Below are 17428 nucleotides of genomic sequence, written 5' to 3'. Positions count from 1 at the left end.
TGCCATGATCAAGCCTGGAAAGAATGATGTATAATGCAGTCATATTCATGTCATTCAAGGTATCTGGTGTTCTATGTACTAATCTACTAAGCCTCTACGGCAGCAGGGGCAGATTCATCATTCTGCTGAGGTTTTGCGCCGGGGTAGCGCGATCCCTTGTCCTTTTGCTTCTTCTCCTTCTTCTTCGGGGCGGGCGGGGGGTAGGCCTTCAATGTGATCTCCTGCCATTCGGCTGAGGCTTCATATGCGGCACGAATAGGTGCCATGAGCTCGGCGAGAGCGTCCGCGACAGCGGGCTTCAACAATTGCGGTGTCAACTGTGCGAAGTTTGTTAGCGATTGGCATGAACTGCGCTTAGCTGCAAGGTAGTCTGATAGACATACCACATCGGTCTTATAATCTTCCTGCATCTGTTCGATGTTGGTGTAAACCAGGGGCTCCAGGCCGTCTCTCTCGCGGTTGACGCGGAACTCAGGGCGTCCGGTCTTGAGGGCTGAGGCCGGCAGGAGGACGTATTGGGCGAAGGAAAGAACACCGTTGTTGTTAACATCTTGGGGAGCAGCCTGGGCTTTGCGGATCTTCTTTCGGACAGTGTCGGCAGCTTCGAGGAGATCGATCTTGCTGTCTATTCAAAACTTAGCGGACAACTTTAATCTAAGTACGAGAAGACCAATGTTACCTTCTTCACTGGAGCTCATCTTGCCACCTGTGAGTCCAGGTACCATAGGGTTCATCAGATGGGCACGCTATCGATTGTGAGTACAAAGTCGCTTAGAGCGCGATTTAGACCATCGGCCTTACCTTCCTGTAGCCCAGCTTGGGCTGCCACTCCGTCGATGCCGCAAATAGCTTTCTTTGATCAATACCTGTGCTATGTCAGACCGGGATCCAACATCACCATGAGAGGACACTTACCTCCGAATTGGATATCGCAATCGAGGTACTGCTCATCCAACACCTGAAGGATGGGGTAGAGGAGGCCACTAAGCGGGCTGTTGTCGGTTTGCTTGACAACCTCAGCACCAGCCTTTTTGGCATCGTGCTCCGAAACCAGGGAGCATAGTCTGTACACATCCATCACATAGTCAGGGCTCTTCTGGTAAGAGCTGCCAAGGACGAAGCGGAGTTTCTCAGTCGACACACCCACGGCCTGGAGCATCGCGGTGATGGTGTATTCATAGTACTTCGCGCGGTGTTCGACGAGCTCGATCGGCGCCTTCAGGTTATCGAGGAAGCCATGAATATCAGCGATAAGGATCGTCACATCGCAACCGGCGGCCAGAAGCTGTGCGATTTTCACGGCGGGCACTAAATGCGGGGGTTAGTTGGGAAGTGGTTCTTGGTCGCATTCGGCGAGATTCATACCGAAATATCCGCAGTGAGGCTTTCCCGTAGGACTCGTTCCTGTGCGACAAAAAGGAAACCATTAGCAAAATTCCAATTGTTAGCGGGGGGAACAGAAAAAAAAGTACCCCAGTAGATTCTTGGGTTGCGCCCCTCAGCAAGAATGCCTTCAATCAAGTCTTGATTGAGCACCTCCTGGAGATTCTCCTTGATGAGAGATAATCTCTCGCCCGCATCCATGCTTGCCATTGTCTTCGATATCTTGCCCTTGAAGCCCAAAAACGGAATCCGCGGTTGTTATATACTGCCCTCTGCTTAGGTGAGTCAGTCCGTATATCCGTGGATAAATATAAAAATCCCCCGCCTCCATCGGGCCGTCTGTTGTTCCGCTCGGAGGAAGCACACATGGCAGCAGAACGATAAGATGGCCAGGCTTTAAATGATTGGCTGAGAGTACAACACCGCCTGCAGGCACATGGATGAGCGTCTTTGCTGTGCTGACTGGGCGTCAAATCAAGCGCAAGGTAGGGAGCAGGACGATGTCTTCGGTCACTCGGCTCGGACGGAATCCGCACTGGCTAGGGACTTGTTGGCTTATTCTGGTCGCCTTCATGTCAGCTCCGAGGTTTTGTGGCTGACTTGTAACCAGGAGCCTTGGTATGGAGCCATCAGGTAGAAGTGCATTGTGCCTCCCGATGACTTCTCCAATTGAATTTCGTAAACAGCTAGGTGGCAGCACCTTCGTGGGTAAGATTCAGCCTCAGCGAAATCTGTAGTCAGATGAAAGTCATGGGGAGATGTCTGGTTCTCGGAGTGATCAGGTACTGGTTTCCAAACAACAAGAAACTCAAATGTGATGTAGTGTCTTCCGGATCCAAGCATACTGAGCCACATGCATTATGTTTTCCTATGATGTAAACATAGATTCCCATCCCGACTAAGGATGTTATTTTCTTTGATCGCCGCCTGTACCTGAAGTGACTATTGTGCTGGAAATGTTGCTCATACTGCTTATGATCATCATATCACGTGATGATATGCGTCCGGGGTATCAACTATCAACATCAACGGACATCGCATCTACGAGTAGATACCGTACTGCCCCTGTCCACTCCATAGCAACTAGAGTAGAGTTGGTCTCAAGAACGTCACTCCAAAGACAATTCGATAATAGATGTACTTTTTACATCAAATCCCCCACCATGACTCAACCAGCCGCCCAACCCCGATGGGTCATCCTAGCCATCGCCAGCGGCGCATTCGCTGCGCTAAACGGCCTCTTCGCCAAACTGTATGTTTCAACTGTGTTCCTTTTGGCGAGCTAGCGCAGCCGCTTATAAGCTAAGGGAGAGCCGTCTCCTGTGTTTGGTCAAGACATACTTGCTAATGTACATCCCAGAACAACTGACGAACAAACCACCGCCTTCGCCGGGGCCATCTTGCATCTCTTCGGCGCGGAAGAGAACACTTTCATAGAACTAGCAGTTCGTGGGGTACGCCCCTCTTGTTTGCTTCTTATTTCTTGCTTTGATCTATGACTGGCCAAGCGCTGACTTTGAATAGATCTGTCTTGGGCTTAATGTTCTTTGTAACATCATTATGTGGGCGCTGTTCACGCGGGCGTTGACCGCATCTCCCTCCACAACCAAGGTGTCCATTACCAATACTTCGGCGAACTTCCTCGTCACTGCGCTGCTGGGTATGGTTGTTTTCCGTGAAAAGGTGAGTGGGCTGTGGTGGCTGGGAGCGGGGATGATGGGTGGTGGGTGTATTCTGGTTGGAATGAGAGATTCATGAGCATCGCTATGTGAGATGTAAAGGGCTTGGGGCAAAGAACATGGAAGCAATTCGTTAGGATGCCTGATCCTATAATCTTTATAATATGGTATAGTACATAAAAAATGGAAGTCAATTAATGCCTTTCCGTCAACTCCACGATAGCATCTTCGTCCTCCGTCCCACTCAAGATGCCGCTTGGCTCTCGGCCATCCTGAGTTGTTGGTCTATGATCGTGTGGTGCTCGCCGCCATCGGGGCAATTTTGATCCCACACTTTGCAAGAAGCGCCACACTCGCTCCTCCAGCGAATCGCTTTGGTTTCCATGCAGATGGGCTCCGAGTGGAAGATCTGCGGCAGAATTGGTTGATGCGAGAGCTTGCTCCTCTGCCTCAACCTTGAATTGATACTTCAGACAATCCTTGACGGTGACAAGTCCCATCACCCGGCCTTTGTGCTCAACCAAGATGACTCGCGGCCCCATTTTCTTGAAAATCTCCATCACAGTCTCAAGGGCAAGGCGGGGATGCACCGTCAGCGGTGTGTGGTCGACATACCGGCTGAAGTCCACAAAAGGTGTCCCAACGCTCGTCTGGATGGCATCAAATGTCTCAGGGGCCAAGTGGCTTCTCGAAACAGACGCCCTCCGAGCTACCGCAGCTTCTGCGGCCTCTTTAGTGAATACACATCGAGCATTAGGTGCCAACAGCCCCTGCCCCCGTGCCCGGTCAATAGCGTATCGAAGCTCGGTGCGGCCAATGTAACCAACTAAAATCTTGCTTGAGCGATCTTCGACAACAGGGAAGCCCTGGAATCTGTTGTCATTCAGGAGATGTTCCGCTTCACGAACGGGAAAGTCCGAAGCCGGGAGTGAGACAGGGTCGGGGGTCATGGCTTGCGAAACCGGCACGTTGAAGACGTGCTCTTCTTTGGTGTCTAGGAACGGAAAGCCATTTGACCAGATCATCCGGTCTGCAATACCCCCGCTTCCAAAGCGATCGCTAACAGCCTTGGTGATACCCACCACAATCTATTAAGGTCAGTTTCTTCCGTGTTGAGCCGCGGAACCGTAAGACTCACCATCGTCGGTAAGATATAAGTAAGAGCTCCTGTCAATTCAAACATTATCACGACCACAGAGATCGTAAGGTGCATGATCCCACTGAGAGCTGCTCCAGCACCCAAGAATGCATAGGTCCCTGGAGTGATGCAGGGAACATCTGGCTGGCAAGAGGAGAAAAATGCGGAATTAGGAAAGGCTTCATACAAGGCCTGGACAATGATTCCCACCAGACGCCCAAAAGAAGCCCCGATGGCCATTGACGGGACGAAAATGCCAGCGGGCACTTTGCAACCATAAGATATGATAACCAGCAGAATCCGCAAAATCGTAGCAATAGCTAATGATATGACCGTCATCCACCGATTCTTGGACCTAATGTGATTGTAAGTAGAGTCATCAAAGATTTCAGGCGCACACTCACTCGCAGAGCCCATGATAATCGTGGCCGCCTTCACATTCTCGAAACAGTATTTCCATCATCTCCGTCATGTTGATCTTCAAAAACATGTTCGGGTAGCAAATAAATGCGGTTAGGCCTGCCAGGACAACCGATTCGATTATGGGATATTCCGCAAGATACTTCTTCCTGAACGCCTGGACGCGGAGATTCCATTTGATTACAAATGCTCCGTACAGTCCGCCGAATATCCCGAGGAGCACAAAGAAAATCAATTCGAAAAAATGCCAGGTGCGGTCATACTGCACCTGAAACATGACTAGCTGTCCGGTTCTGAAAGGATTCATCACCTATGACCTGGGTTAGCACCACGATATCGGGAGATCTTTTGACAGCCGTACCGCTAACACTCCAGTGGCAACCAAGGCACAAAAGTAGCTTCGCCATAGTGTCTTCAGTGGAAAATAAGACGCCATTTCCTTAGTCTCCTTGTTAGCGAAGAACCTGTTTGCAATAATATAAGCAAATTCACCCACCTCTAGCGAAAACAAAACCCCCCCAATAGGGCTGCCAAAGGCGACTGCCACACCGGCCGCCGCCGTCGCGGTTAGCACTTCCCTCGTCTTCGCAGCATTCTGTTTGTATTTGCTGAAGAATCGCGAGATAACATTGCCCGTGCACACGGCAAAGTGCACACTGGGCCCTTCTTTACCCACCGAGAGCCCAGATGCGATGGCCAAGGGAAGCGCAATCGACTTGATTAGAAGTGTCCAGGCACCAAGGAAGCCCTTCATGACGAATCCGGCGATAATGCATTTGATCTCTGAGATACCAGAGCCTGCAGCGTATGGAGCAAATGACTTGACCAAGGTCGCAGCGATGCAGGCGAATAAGATCTGCGTGGGGTCTCAGCAATTGGATCCGAATGAATGCCAAGGTCCGGCGTACCGCAAAAAAGAAGTATACGAAATAGTTGATTAGCCAGAAAGAGGTCCATGGCTTCCATTCCGGGCAACCTGAGAAGAGCGAGGGAACAAGTCAGTATTGCAGTCAAAGTCAAAAAAAAGGACGGGCAACATTCGTACCTCCCTCAGCACCCCAACAGCAGAACTGCTCATTAAGGTAGAATGCAGTGGTACAATATCCCAGCTTGACATCTGACAACCACTCTGTAATAATATTGAGAACTGCCGAAATCATGCCAATCGCCGCGCCAACGAGCGTTATAACGAGCCAGGCTTGTCCAGCGTCGTAGGACTCGCGCACTTTGCGCCTCCAACCAAATGCGCCTTCCTGATCCCAGAATCCCGATCCATCTCGGCGTTTCGCTCTTCGTCGCGCTTGATCCTGAATCGCATCCTGAACCCAATCAATGGTCGTAAAGTCCTCATATCGCTTGATCTCTCTGATCTCTTCTGTGATCGCACTAGGCTGCCCTTGGTCGGCGGGCGAGTCAGCCTCGACGGGGGAGGAAACAGATAAGCCTGATAACCTTCTCCAATTTCGACGCTCAGACAGTACTGAAGGCTGTCCAACGGAGGCAGATGAAGCAGGCATCAGGCTCATACCACGAAGGTTCCTCGTGATACTTGCATAGTCGAGGTCGACGTAATAATGCTTGAGAGTTGTTGGCGTTATTATAATGACTAGAGTGGTAGATAGGCACACAGCCCGCCCACGTGAGAGAAAGGTTCCCGCTTAGAGATTGGAGATAGCGACCGATAAAGATCACTCTACGGAGTATAGATCGCTCGCAAGCAACAAAAAGATGCTATAAGGTCGAATTTCTTGTGGGATAAGTCAAGCTCGCCTAGTCAAGTAGATAGCTACACTAGCTATACCATCACCATTCATGGATTGACTGCACGGTAATCGAGCACATCCAATTGTACTTGCGGAGCTCTTCTACTGTACGCCACGCGCTGTGGATTTCAACCCGCACGCGCCGTAGCAGTAATTTCTCTTTTCTGCAAACCACGCGATATCGTCTCCGACTCAAGCAAAAGCAACAATAGCTTTTCAGATCCCCGATCATCGATCTCCGGCTTCAAATCATCACTCAGTCTGTCATATCACACGAAACAAATCCCACACTCGTCTAGCATCGAGTCCGCAATGCCTCCGAAAGACAAGTCCGCATCTACATCCACATCCGCATCCGCCGATGAAATCACCGGCCAGAGTGCTCTGCCTAGTGCGTGAAGAAGAAATCAACATATTTGCTCACCCGGTTGGCTTACACACCTCAGTTACTCGGATAAAGAAGATCATCCAGCTGGATGAGGATATCGTACAATGTTCGGGCAATGCTACGTTTGTCATCACAATGGCTACAGTTCGTGATTACCTCCCATGCACTCACCACTCGGTATTCGAATCATGAATCGAGCAAATCGCGCTGATTGGATCTATCTATACTCTGCAGGAAATGTTCATTCAATACCTCGCGCAACAAGGGCACAATGTCGTCAAGTCCGAACGAAAACCGCGCAAAATCATTCAATACAAAGATCTAGGTCAGTTGGGAGCTTGATGGTGGCGTGAGGGATGAGGATATTGATGGCGTATGATGCAGCTACCGCCGTTTCGCGAATCGACAACCTGGAGTTCCTCGCCGACGTGATCCCCAAGACGACTACCTATAAACAGTTCAAGGAGAAGAAGGCGAAGGAGGCCAGCAAAGACGCTCCATTCGAAAAGGGACAGCGCACACTGAACGGCACAATATCGGCAAAAGCAAACGGGGAAGACGGTCAACAGGCGGCTGACAAGCCATCAATAAGCCCTCGAATTCCTTCACTGAGCACATTGATGGTCGACCGGACAGTCGAAGCACAACCGGGGAATAACGACCAAGACGTTGAGATGGCGGATCAGTGACGCTGTTTTGCATGAGATTCACGTGTATCAGTTTGGACTGTTCGCTGCTATCATGGATGCTTAGATTCTCTTTTGGTTTGGGGTATTTAGTATTATTATCATTATTGATTGCATGATTGGGTCTGGTTATGCGCGGGACGGAAACGGATGGAGGGCAAAAGCCTGTTGGTCAGTTGTTTATTGGAGCGTCATTTTCACATTATACCTGCTTGAGCATAGATGGGAACACAATCACACCATAATTGAATAATAATAACCGGTAGAGATAGTATCAATTTGTCCGTAAAATATAACGGTAGTAACTGTTCCTCGATGCTGTGAACTGTGATCATCGTTGATGGACGTTGTCGCTGTCGGAGCAGTCGTGGGCCCAGCGAGCCAATGAGGCGCCCCGTGATTCCGATCGCTTGTCCTAGCGAAAGCTCTGGTTCGACTCTTTCCCGTATGCCGGGCCTCCGACTTCAACCTCATCGAATTCCTCCCGTCCCATTATTACTGTTCTCTCCCCTCAACTCTCCTCCTCCCCTCCACCCACCCCCCGCAATTCGTTGCAATTGCCAATCTCACCATGTCTCTCTCGTCCGCGTCAAGCACTCTGCTGCGCGCTTGCGCCCGCCAGCAGCTGCCCACCACCCGCGCCGCCGTCGCCTCCTGCCAGCAGCAAAGAGGACTGACTGAGGCCTCCAAGTCCTCCTCCTTCGAGAGCCCCTTCGGCAGATCCCAGGAATACCAATCGACCCTGAAGATCCCCAGCTTCGGCAAATACTCCTCCGGCAAGGCCCCGCGCTCGAACCAGGTTTTCTCCTACTTCATGGCTGGTGCCCTCGGTCTGGGATCCGCTGTCGGTGCCAAGGCTACTGTCCAGGGTAGGTGATATGAAGGAATACCCCCGGGTGGAATGAAAAAAAAAAAAAGAGGAAAGGGATCATCGATTATTGTTTGAAAACGCATGGATTGGGAGGGAATGGGCGGTTGGGATCGTGCACTATCCAATGGGGCAAGTTGCTGATATGCGATTCTTACCATCAGACTTCCTGGTCAACATGTCCGCCTCCGCCGACGTCCTCGCTCAGGCCAAGGTTGAGGTCGGTCTTGCCTCGATCCCCGAGGGCAAGAACGTATGTGTCCCCATTCAACCGTGAATCGTCATGTTGTTAGCGGTGGCGGTCTCGCTGACCCCTCTACCACACAGGTTATCATCAAGTGGCGTGGCAAGCCCGTTTTCATCCGTCACCGCACTCAGGATGAGATCCAGGAGGCTCAGCAGATCGACTGGAAGACCCTCCGTGATCCTCAGGCCGATGAAGACCGTGTCCAGAAGCCCGAGTGGCTTGTCATGCTTGGTATGTTATGACGCCATCTAGTGGACACCATTTGTTTATGTACGGGTATTAATGTCTGGTTTTTCTACGTTCTTACAGGTGTCTGCACCCATCTTGGTTGTGTCCCAATTGGTGAATCCGGTGACTATGGCGGCTGGTTCTGCCCCTGCCACGGTTCCCACTACGACATCTCCGGCCGTATCAGGAAGGGTCCCGCTCCTCTGAACCTCGAGGTTCCCCAGTACAACTTCCCCGATGAGGAGACCCTCGTCATCGGTTAAGCAGAATCTCCATGCTGCAAATCGCAGACGGGGAGGCAATTTCTCCAGACGAGAGAGAGAGAGAGAGAGAGAGAGACGAAGGAGAAAGGAAAGAAGGAAAGGTTTGTGCCTTAGATGGGAAAGCTTTGTTCGTTTGTCAAGATTAAAGAGACCGTGTTTTAATATGGACCCAAAAAAATCAGCCTCTTGTATCATCTTTCAAACCTGCGCTGCTCAAAGCCCCTGTATCACTCTCTTGTCTGCGAAATTCTTGTGTTTTGGGTATAGACTGTTCTTTTGTATCCCTTGTCGTTCAGCCCTCATCTCCGCGCATCCGTGTTCGAAGCAGGTCACTCCCCCGGTTCTTTTTCGCGCGGGGGCAACAGCTGTCATGAAGCAGTCGGTTGGTTTGGAGTGAGAGGTTGGAGGACATCACATCAGATGTAGATCTGTTGAGCGTTGGTTCGAGTACATGTATGTTAGTTTCAGTTTTAAGTATATTCATCGTTGGATCTCTTTTGTCTTACTCTTACGCCGGGTCACGTCTCTGGAATTCGCAAGAAAAGAGAATGTTGCGAAGACATCGGTCCGATACCTTGGTAGAGATGTGCAGGTAGAGAGGGTCTTTATACAATGCATGTTATCCTCTATTTTAATTTCTGTACAGTGCTCAAAATACATGTGAATGCGATATGTCTGGGCACTCATGATACAATCTTCCCGGCTCATACCTCAAGCAGCTCACCGAGGACGGATCAGAGCAATCACCAGACCCATGATCGCTGCTCCGGCAGCAGCGCTCTGCAGAGCAACAGAGGTCAGGTCCCGCTGCGTGATGGAGATGCTGCGGTCGCTGAATAAGTCGTGGAAAGTCTGTCGCCATGACTCGACTGCGCTGGGGGGAGGGGGGATGCGGGCGAGCTGGGATTTGCAAGAATCCAGGAGCCCGGTCACCGCGTTCTTGTGGGCGGGCTCTTCTGTCGCTTCCAGGGTCAAGACGGGCGCTGGCTCGTCAGCCTTGGGGGCAGCAGCAGGTGTGGTCTCAGGTTCTGAGGCCGAGATTTCGCTGGTGGTTGTGGCTGTGGTAGTGGCTGTGGTAGTGGTGGCGGTTTCGTCTGCGGCGGCTGGGGGTTCAGATGTGGTCAGAATGGATGTCTCGGCGGCTTCCTCCTGGGAAGCAGGCGATGTCGACGAGAGGGTGTTCTGGGGGTGAAGGATCTCGATATGGTTCAGGGTCTTCTCCTTCTCGATCGCCTCGATGACCTTCTCCTCGAAGCCCTTCACGAGCCGCTTCCGGCGCCATGGCTCCACGGCGATCTGGAAGATCAGGAACAGCAAAACGTTGACGCCCATGAGTCCCCAGGTACCCCAGGTACTCATGCGGCGGATCTTGTCCGACCACACTTGTTCCTCGTGGTAGCGGGAGAGAATGCTTTTGCTCAACTGCGCCGCTGCCTCTTCCGATTCCCGTTCCGCTGCTGACAGTGCCTCTTGTGTTTCCATCTCGGCCACTTCATTGGTGTGATCGTTTCGGTAGAGGTGGGTGAATCTCTCCAGGTCGGCGGGGGACCAGGCGTGTTTCCGCTGCAGGAGCTCGTTCACTTCGCGCTGTGAAGCGGATCGTCGATTGATTGCTGCCGCGTAGGAATCTTTTGCTTCTCGGACGCGAAGGCGCGCTGTTCGGAGTCGCTCCTCTGTTCGTTGGACGAACGAACGGTCAGTCTAAGCTCAGGAACGGGGTTTCCTTTGATCATAGGCGCGCACCTTGTACTTGAATATCCTTCTTTAGTGCCTCAATGGAAGAGTACCCGGTCAAGTCGTTCAATCGTTGGCCTGCCACGAAGACGTTGGATTGCAGGTTATCCATCATCTCAGTGAATTGCTTTGAGTATTTTGACCGTCGCTCCTCCAGGTACGACGGTAAGCCCCGCTTCTCTGTTGTTTCTGAAGCTGGTTCATTTTTGAATTCCTCCTCTAGTCTAGACACTGTCTCCTGCTCTGCTGGAGCAGATGAAGGATGCTCGCCCTCCGCCTCTGGCTGTGCCTTGGGTGTCTCATGCGGGGACGTCGTCACCGGATCCATGTCATTCGGCTGCTGCGCAACGGGTTCATCTTTCGATTTATCCTTCTCAAGAGACAAATAGAGCGTTGGCTGGGACCGAAACTGGCATTGTACGCAGACCGAGAAGCTCCGCCGGATGTCTCTGGCGGCGTAGATGTTCGGGCCAGCGGCGGGGAGAAACCGCGGTCGTACTTGTCGTGAGGTTCTTGTGAGATTGGCTGAGGACCTGAGCGACTGCCGAAGCAGCAGTGGCATAGACTGCATGGCCGATTGGAAGTGGCCCCTTATCTCAGCAAATGCTCTGTTTGGTTGTTGAGCTTTTGATATCTTGAGTTGTCCTCGGAATCGGAGCCAAAGGCGGGAAGCGGAAATCATGAGGACGCATCGACTCCGGAGTTATCACTACTCACCAACTGACTTGCACCACTCAGACATAGCCTATTGGTATTTTTGTGGATTAAATAATGATCTTATTTCTTGTTATTCCAAGGAATGCAACTCCTATTAAGAACCCACATATAACTAATTACACACCTATCTTCGCCTTGCGAGAAATAATATATAAATATCACGTGAGCATTCAGATTGCTCGTCCTGACGGCGGGCGTCCCGGTTGTCCCTCTTCTTTTTTTTCGTTTTTCATTTTGACCAAGCTGGCATCATAAAACATAATAATTTCTGATTCATCAAGGATTCATAAACCACATAAAGCATGGTGTTGGGAGAAAGTCTGTGCTGTACAGGAGAGAGGAATGCGAGCATACGAGACAAGACCCTGACTTCAAGCGGGTAGTATAACGAAGTCTCCTTCACTGAGTTATGAGTTTTAAGTGGTTATCCATAGGACGCTCACTCAACAGACTGCACCTTGTGGTCTCCCTTGACAGCTTCAGCATAGGTTGGAGGTGCCCGAGAGTCATCTTGAGCATGGCTGCTGCTACCATAGCCCTCTGCGTGCCGCGGCTTAGTAGTCGGGTGCTGACGCTGGGGAGCATTCGTCGCTGGCCGAGATTGTGCGTCTCCCACAGTGCCATAGCTTCGCTGTGACGGGTGCTGGATCGCCTGGTGCGAGACATAGTAGTATGTCACCTGGCCGTTCTCGGCGTCCCTCCTTCGGTCGGCTTGGCCGGGAATAGGCCCGTAGTTCGGATCATCATAATCGGGTTCGGGGTATTTGAGGATGATGTACCAGGCGTGTAACAGACCGGGGAAATAGGCCAAGCAGCACAGAACGACATTGATGATCGAGTCGGCCGTGCAAATGCCTACTTTAATCCACACTGAAGAGATATGTTAGTGTTTGGTTCGTTGCAGGATAACGTAGAAAAAGAAGAAAGATGCAGAACGCAATCAGAATCAATGGTGTCTCACCTGCAACTGGGGGGAAGAAGATCGCGAGGATCCCAAGAAAGATGTCTGAACCGCACATGTCTTTGGCGATGATATATATACTTAGTATCCAGATGAGTTCTTCTGAAAAGATGTCTACACTAACAATCGATGAGAAAATGAGGTTTACTAGCGAAGTCAAGGCAAAGACGACGAGGGGTGATGAAGGTCATCAGTGTAGATGGATGCCTACCTCATCATATGACGTCGTCTTCGTCACCTGATTGTGGGAGAAATTGTTGCCAGAATTCTCAGGCTGTAAGGCGTGGGGATATTTTTCTTATCTTTGACTTTTGTTGGTGTTTCACACCGACAGCACAAGTACCCAAGTCCGGAGTCACGATACGGTCTCTGTCGCCATCTGACTGTTGTCTCATCCACAGCCACTACATAGAAACAAAGCTGGCTTCCAGACTTCCAGGCATGGAAGAGATTTGTTATTCGATGAAAATGATCTAGATACCTGCTCAGGCGCAATAGAGACGACATTTGGATGCATACGAACCCAAAGATTCCATATGTAACTAGCGTTGGGAACATAAAATACCCACCCGTCATCTGGCGCTTAATCCTAGATCGGTCCATCATCCTCAATTTCTCACAGTCAGGTTCCGAATGACTATCGAAAATAGTGATCAATATCGGCATTCGGCATAAATGATCTGCTTTGACTTTTCTGCGTTCAATTTCGATAGTCGCTCAATCTGCTGCCCTCACGGACAGAAGCGAGGCTTAAGATAGTGATCGACTGTATATCTATCTAATGCTATCTTACGCTGTATGGTCAAGACTATGGAGTACATCTGGCTCCACTATCTCGACGATGCTTCAAGCCTTTCAAATAGTTCAGAGGTTTCTGAGTTCTGAGTTCTGACCGACTATCTAGACTCACACTCATCCAGGGAAACGGAACACCTAGGGTATGTGGGTTTTCCCGTGTTCCACACTGAATCGAACAGGGAGAAATCATGACTTTCTACGTGTTGGTATGGATCAAAATCTTGATGGATAGATGACAACTCAAAATGCCAACAATGGAACGGTGGAACGATGGTAACTCTGATGATATGATCTGTCCCCTGTAAAGAGAGCTTCCTTCACACCTCAAAGGCTACCAGTCTGCCACGTCAACAGCCAGCACTGAAGTAGACCTTGAGTTTGAGGCTTCGATTGAAACAACAACTAGATATAAGCTCCGCTGTACCTGCATTTTGTCCAGGTATATATATATTGTTTAGTCAATCATAACCAGATCATTTGAAATGCAGATCGAGTCTTGAATGTCTTATATAAATATATGTCCGATTGCCCGACTAAATAATCCGATTTCGAGCTCTCTACCTACTGTCAGTCAGTCATCACTCTCTCTACCCACGAACGAACCCTCAGTTGTCAATCATCCTCTGTGATCCTCCGACTCTCAATATTCACCAATAATAGTTACTTCACCGGGATCATCGAAGTTCAAACGTCTATTCAACATTCAACAGTCATCAACAACAGTGGATCTCGGCTCTAATTTCCCTCTTGCAGCGTTTGGGCGTGCCTGGCGGGAAGTGCAGCTTCTGCTTTTTAGCCTCTCTGGAGTGGAGTCGGTTTAATTGCAAACTTCACAGGGAAACCGCTGGCGGATAGAGAGACTAGTTCTATCTCGTCTTTAGTCTCAGTGTCTAACAGACAACAGTAGTCTGGAATCTGGATTCATCCGCGCCCCCCCTTTTGTGTCCAAGTTGGACTCTGCTTGATCCTCGGGTGCAAATTACGAACCAGAATATCGAGACGAGACAATCGAATTGAGGTTGATTTGAGACCTTGTTTGATTTTGACTCTTGACCCTTGATCCTGGACGCCCTGAAAAAGCTCGTCGGTCCTCCATCTGGTATCAAGTTACCTTCTTTTTCCTTCGGGTCGAGATTGGCTAAGCAAACTCGAGTCTGCCGCTGATCCCTGAGCGTGCTTCTCTTTCCCCGACACCATCCACATTTAGGATCATTGCTAGTTATTTTTCCTCTCATCTCTTTCTCCTCCAGTCGGCTTCCTTCGCATCAAAAGCCCACTCCCTGCTCTCGTCATTGACGTTCCTTTGCAGTTCAGAGGACTGGATATCACCGAATTGAGTCACTCGTTTGCATTCACTTCCTTCTTTTTTACCTTCATAGCTTGACGCGTTCTGGTCTCTGTTGGCCTGTATTCAATTTGATCATTCGTCTCGCGCACATTACCACCATCAATTGAACCGTCGGTCAATACTCAAGAAGAAGGAACACCATGCGGGCAATCCTCGACTGATCGCCTGAGAATCAAATCTGGAATCCCCTCGTTGCACGTCCTCGCGCATCTCGATAACGATCCAATCGCCTAATTGTTTGATCTGACCCCTTGGAGCTGGGAAGTAAAATGGTGGACAGCTGTATCTCCCTTACGGGGTCCAAGCAATGCCCGGCTTTCAATACTTCATCTATATCTACCGCCTCGAGACTCCACACCGACTTGTGGGTTGCTCCTGACGTTCGTCTATACCATTGATGTTCCTTGAAGCTAACCATCAGATAGTCCGTTTATGCAGTATGTTGCTAATTTGGAGGATTTCGATCGGGAGTTAAGCAACTACGTGAAAGGCCCTTATGTGAAGCAAAAGTAAGGACATTTCTTTGAAACTCAGCTTGTTTGCAACGAGACGCAATATTTATCAGACCTAGGTATATCGACTACTTGGGATGCCAAGGGGCCAATCTCACCGATACCGATGACTACTACGCTCGCTATACCACCAGTACAATTTGCAGCGGACTCGTTCAAAGCTCCATCAACGACTGCAGACTTTCTGCTCAGCAATCGCGGCCACTTTGCGCAGATACGTGCGCGCTAATGGCCACCAGCGAGGGGGAGATTGTGATCAACGCCGCCCTTTGTCCGAAAAAGAGTAGCGGCTACATGAGTCAAATCCGCTCAGATTTCGCCATCTGCTCAGGACCTGCCGATTCACTTACTGGTACCTGTATTTCAGGCGCGGACAACGAATCCACGGAATGTGGATACGGACCCAATTTGATAGGATTGTGTGGATATTGCGGAGCCAGTTCGCCCAACTCGACCGATATATGCTGCGTCAATGCGAATGTTGAAACTCGATGTAAAGATGTCACACTTCCGACTTCGACTGCGACTTTACCACCAATCCTCACTTCAACTGCCAACTCAACGGCTGGTACCGGTACCCATCATGGTCTTTCAGGGGGACAAATAGCGGGAATTGTTGTTGGATCTGTCGTGGGAGCCGCGTTGTTGGTTGCGCTGATCATTCTAGCTTTCATCTTGCGACGGAGACGCAGATCCCAGGATTACAGTGCACTGAACAAACCCAATCCACAGCGAAAGGGCTCGCCGTCCATGCAAGGAAACAATCATCAACCAGGGGCTGCTTTCATTCCAGGTGGCCGGGTGGCTCGGATGTCTGCTCTGCGCGAGGCCCCAAGTTCCTCTCCAGCACGTTCTCGCAATTCCGCCGCCATTTTCGGGGGTGCCAAATCCAGCGATACGTCGGACTCGGAAGGCTACGGAGCCAGTCCTGGAGCGATGTCAAAGAAGATTCCCCCTGTCACTGGCAGACGCCATGGATCTCTTTCCAGCAATTCAGCTTTAGCTGGGGCCTATCCTGATTCGTCTCCCCGCTCAGGCACCAACCAGTACTCTTCACCAGAAGGCATCACCAGTGGACAGTCGGAACAACTATCTTCGTTCCAAGATTATTACTCGCAAGATGACATTCAACCTGGTGACAAGGTCGCTGTTCTTTGGGCCTATCAACCACGGGCAGGGGATGAATTTGCTCTTGAGCGAGGAGACATGTTGAAAGTGATTGGCATTTGGGACGATGGCTGGGCGACTGGTATCCGTGTTCCCGAAACAGCAGATGACTACGACACCAGACATCGTGAGCAGCGCGACAGCGGAGTATCCAATGGCTCCCGAAGACCAGCGACGTCCCCATCGCCCACTGGGGAGATCAAGGCATTTCCCCTGGTCTGCGTCTGCCTCCCCCAACACTGGAGAAAGATTATCGATGGTGGTGAAAATGATGAAGAAGGCTCTTGAGCTACAGTTGCAGGCATCAACCTCCTTGGCATCCATCCTTCTGTCCTCATGCGCGCTTAAGGTTACCCACCGGACTCATCCTTTCTGCTGGCCCTCAAATTCTGCCATTCTCAGTGTGACCAGATGCACCTCAATGGGGTCAATCACAAATCCATATCACCGATTCCTATAACCCGACGATTAATATTATCCAAGTGCTTCGATTTCCCATGCTGTCACGAACATTTTATGCAGCATCTTTACCAAACTATTTCCCCGAGCTCCACTATGGAGGGCCGGAGACGACTGCCGTGCCCTTCATTGAGTGCTTGCGAGACGGCCTGTGATGGTTCTTTTTCATATACCCCATTTTCACGCGAGTGGAATTGTTCGCTGTTATCTAGCCTTTGTGTCCTTTTTTTTCCGTTTCTAAGACTGCAAATGAAGCAAATTTCCTTGGGTGTGGTGGAGCAGTCATGGCACACCGCTCCGTGTTTATGGATTTCCGATCCCACAAATTGACGCCCAGGAGGTCGTTTCCTTGACCAGTTCAGTCTGTGGTCATATGCATTGTACGCTTTCGCCGGTGTTTTCTCGGGAGGTTGAGATCATACTTATGCGATTTAGAGATGCTAATAGACATAAACCATATCTCTTCTCACAATCCTGTGGGAATTGCGGGCACCATGTATTTGAAATGGTCTTAGACTCGTGTCGTGTGGGCGTGAATCATTATGTTATTATGATTATAGCCATTGAGCTGGAATATCAATAATCATTATGTTATCATTCGGAGCTCTCCATTATTTGGTATAATCGTGCTTCTGTTACTATTCTAAGCCGGCGTAGCGAAATTGACAT

At 50.2% G+C, this 17428-nt stretch overlaps 8 protein-coding genes across 8 annotated transcripts, besides 3 other annotated features; 4 read left to right on the top strand and 4 right to left on the bottom strand.

Moving 5' to 3' along the window:
* Positions 1–86: 86 nt before the first annotated feature.
* On the bottom strand, positions 87–1593 carry ACLA_013660 (tyrosine--tRNA ligase TYS1; the record flags this gene model as incomplete). The annotated part of the gene is made up of 7 exons (XM_001274354.1): positions 87–317; positions 384–625; positions 680–746; positions 802–866; positions 916–1308; positions 1366–1404; positions 1473–1593. 7 exons carry the CDS (start codon positions 1591–1593, stop codon positions 87–89), a joined length of 1158 nt encoding a protein of 385 aa, XP_001274355.1.
* A 953-nt stretch (positions 1594–2546) lies between these two features.
* On the top strand, positions 2547–3141 carry ACLA_013650 (uncharacterized protein; the record flags this gene model as incomplete). The annotated part of the gene is made up of 3 exons (XM_001274353.1): positions 2547–2635; positions 2744–2837; positions 2908–3141. The coding sequence occupies 3 exons, from the start codon at positions 2547–2549 to the stop codon at positions 3139–3141; spliced, it is 417 nt and encodes a 138-aa protein (XP_001274354.1).
* Positions 3142–3256: 115 nt separating this feature from the next.
* ACLA_013640 (chloride channel protein) lies at positions 3257–6137 on the bottom strand (the record flags this gene model as incomplete). Its single annotated transcript, XM_001274352.1, has 7 exons — positions 3257–4150; positions 4201–4555; positions 4605–4930; positions 4982–5059; positions 5117–5476; positions 5529–5596; positions 5666–6137. 7 exons carry the CDS (start codon positions 6135–6137, stop codon positions 3257–3259), a joined length of 2553 nt encoding a protein of 850 aa, XP_001274353.1.
* A 558-nt stretch (positions 6138–6695) lies between these two features.
* On the top strand, positions 6696–7460 carry ACLA_013630 (histone-fold domain-containing protein; the record flags this gene model as incomplete). The annotated part of the gene is made up of 4 exons (XM_001274351.1): positions 6696–6774; positions 6830–6915; positions 7006–7096; positions 7156–7460. The coding sequence occupies 4 exons, from the start codon at positions 6696–6698 to the stop codon at positions 7458–7460; spliced, it is 561 nt and encodes a 186-aa protein (XP_001274352.1).
* A 568-nt stretch (positions 7461–8028) lies between these two features.
* rip1 (ubiquinol--cytochrome-c reductase catalytic subunit RIP1) lies at positions 8029–9063 on the top strand (the record flags this gene model as incomplete). Its single annotated transcript, XM_001274350.1, has 4 exons — positions 8029–8326; positions 8490–8578; positions 8653–8803; positions 8882–9063. The coding sequence occupies 4 exons, from the start codon at positions 8029–8031 to the stop codon at positions 9061–9063; spliced, it is 720 nt and encodes a 239-aa protein (XP_001274351.1).
* Positions 9064–9113: 50 nt separating this feature from the next.
* Positions 9114–9139: a microsatellite.
* Positions 9115–9139: a microsatellite.
* Positions 9140–9783: 644 nt separating this feature from the next.
* she9 (putative mitochondrion biogenesis protein (She9)) lies at positions 9784–11368 on the bottom strand (the record flags this gene model as incomplete). The annotated part of the gene is made up of 2 exons (XM_001274349.1): positions 9784–10736; positions 10807–11368. The coding sequence occupies 2 exons, from the start codon at positions 11366–11368 to the stop codon at positions 9784–9786; spliced, it is 1515 nt and encodes a 504-aa protein (XP_001274350.1).
* Positions 10113–10145: a microsatellite.
* Positions 11369–11953: 585 nt separating the features above from the next.
* ACLA_013600 (putative stress response RCI peptide) lies at positions 11954–12533 on the bottom strand (the record flags this gene model as incomplete). The annotated part of the gene is made up of 2 exons (XM_001274348.1): positions 11954–12384; positions 12476–12533. The coding sequence occupies 2 exons, from the start codon at positions 12531–12533 to the stop codon at positions 11954–11956; spliced, it is 489 nt and encodes a 162-aa protein (XP_001274349.1).
* A 2395-nt stretch (positions 12534–14928) lies between these two features.
* On the top strand, positions 14929–16588 carry ACLA_013590 (SH3 domain protein; the record flags this gene model as incomplete). Its single annotated transcript, XM_001274347.1, has 3 exons — positions 14929–14985; positions 15060–15130; positions 15193–16588. 3 exons carry the CDS (start codon positions 14929–14931, stop codon positions 16586–16588), a joined length of 1524 nt encoding a protein of 507 aa, XP_001274348.1.
* Between the last annotated feature and the right edge of the window lie 840 nt (positions 16589–17428).

The sequence above is a fragment of the Aspergillus clavatus genome, genomic scaffold (genome assembly GCF_000002715.2).
Source record: "Aspergillus clavatus NRRL 1 1099423829795 genomic scaffold, whole genome shotgun sequence".
NCBI classification, from domain to species: Eukaryota; Fungi; Ascomycota; class Eurotiomycetes; order Eurotiales; family Aspergillaceae; genus Aspergillus; species Aspergillus clavatus.
Note: the sequence above shows the minus strand (reverse complement) of the source record. Positions and strands in the feature narration are given on the sequence as shown.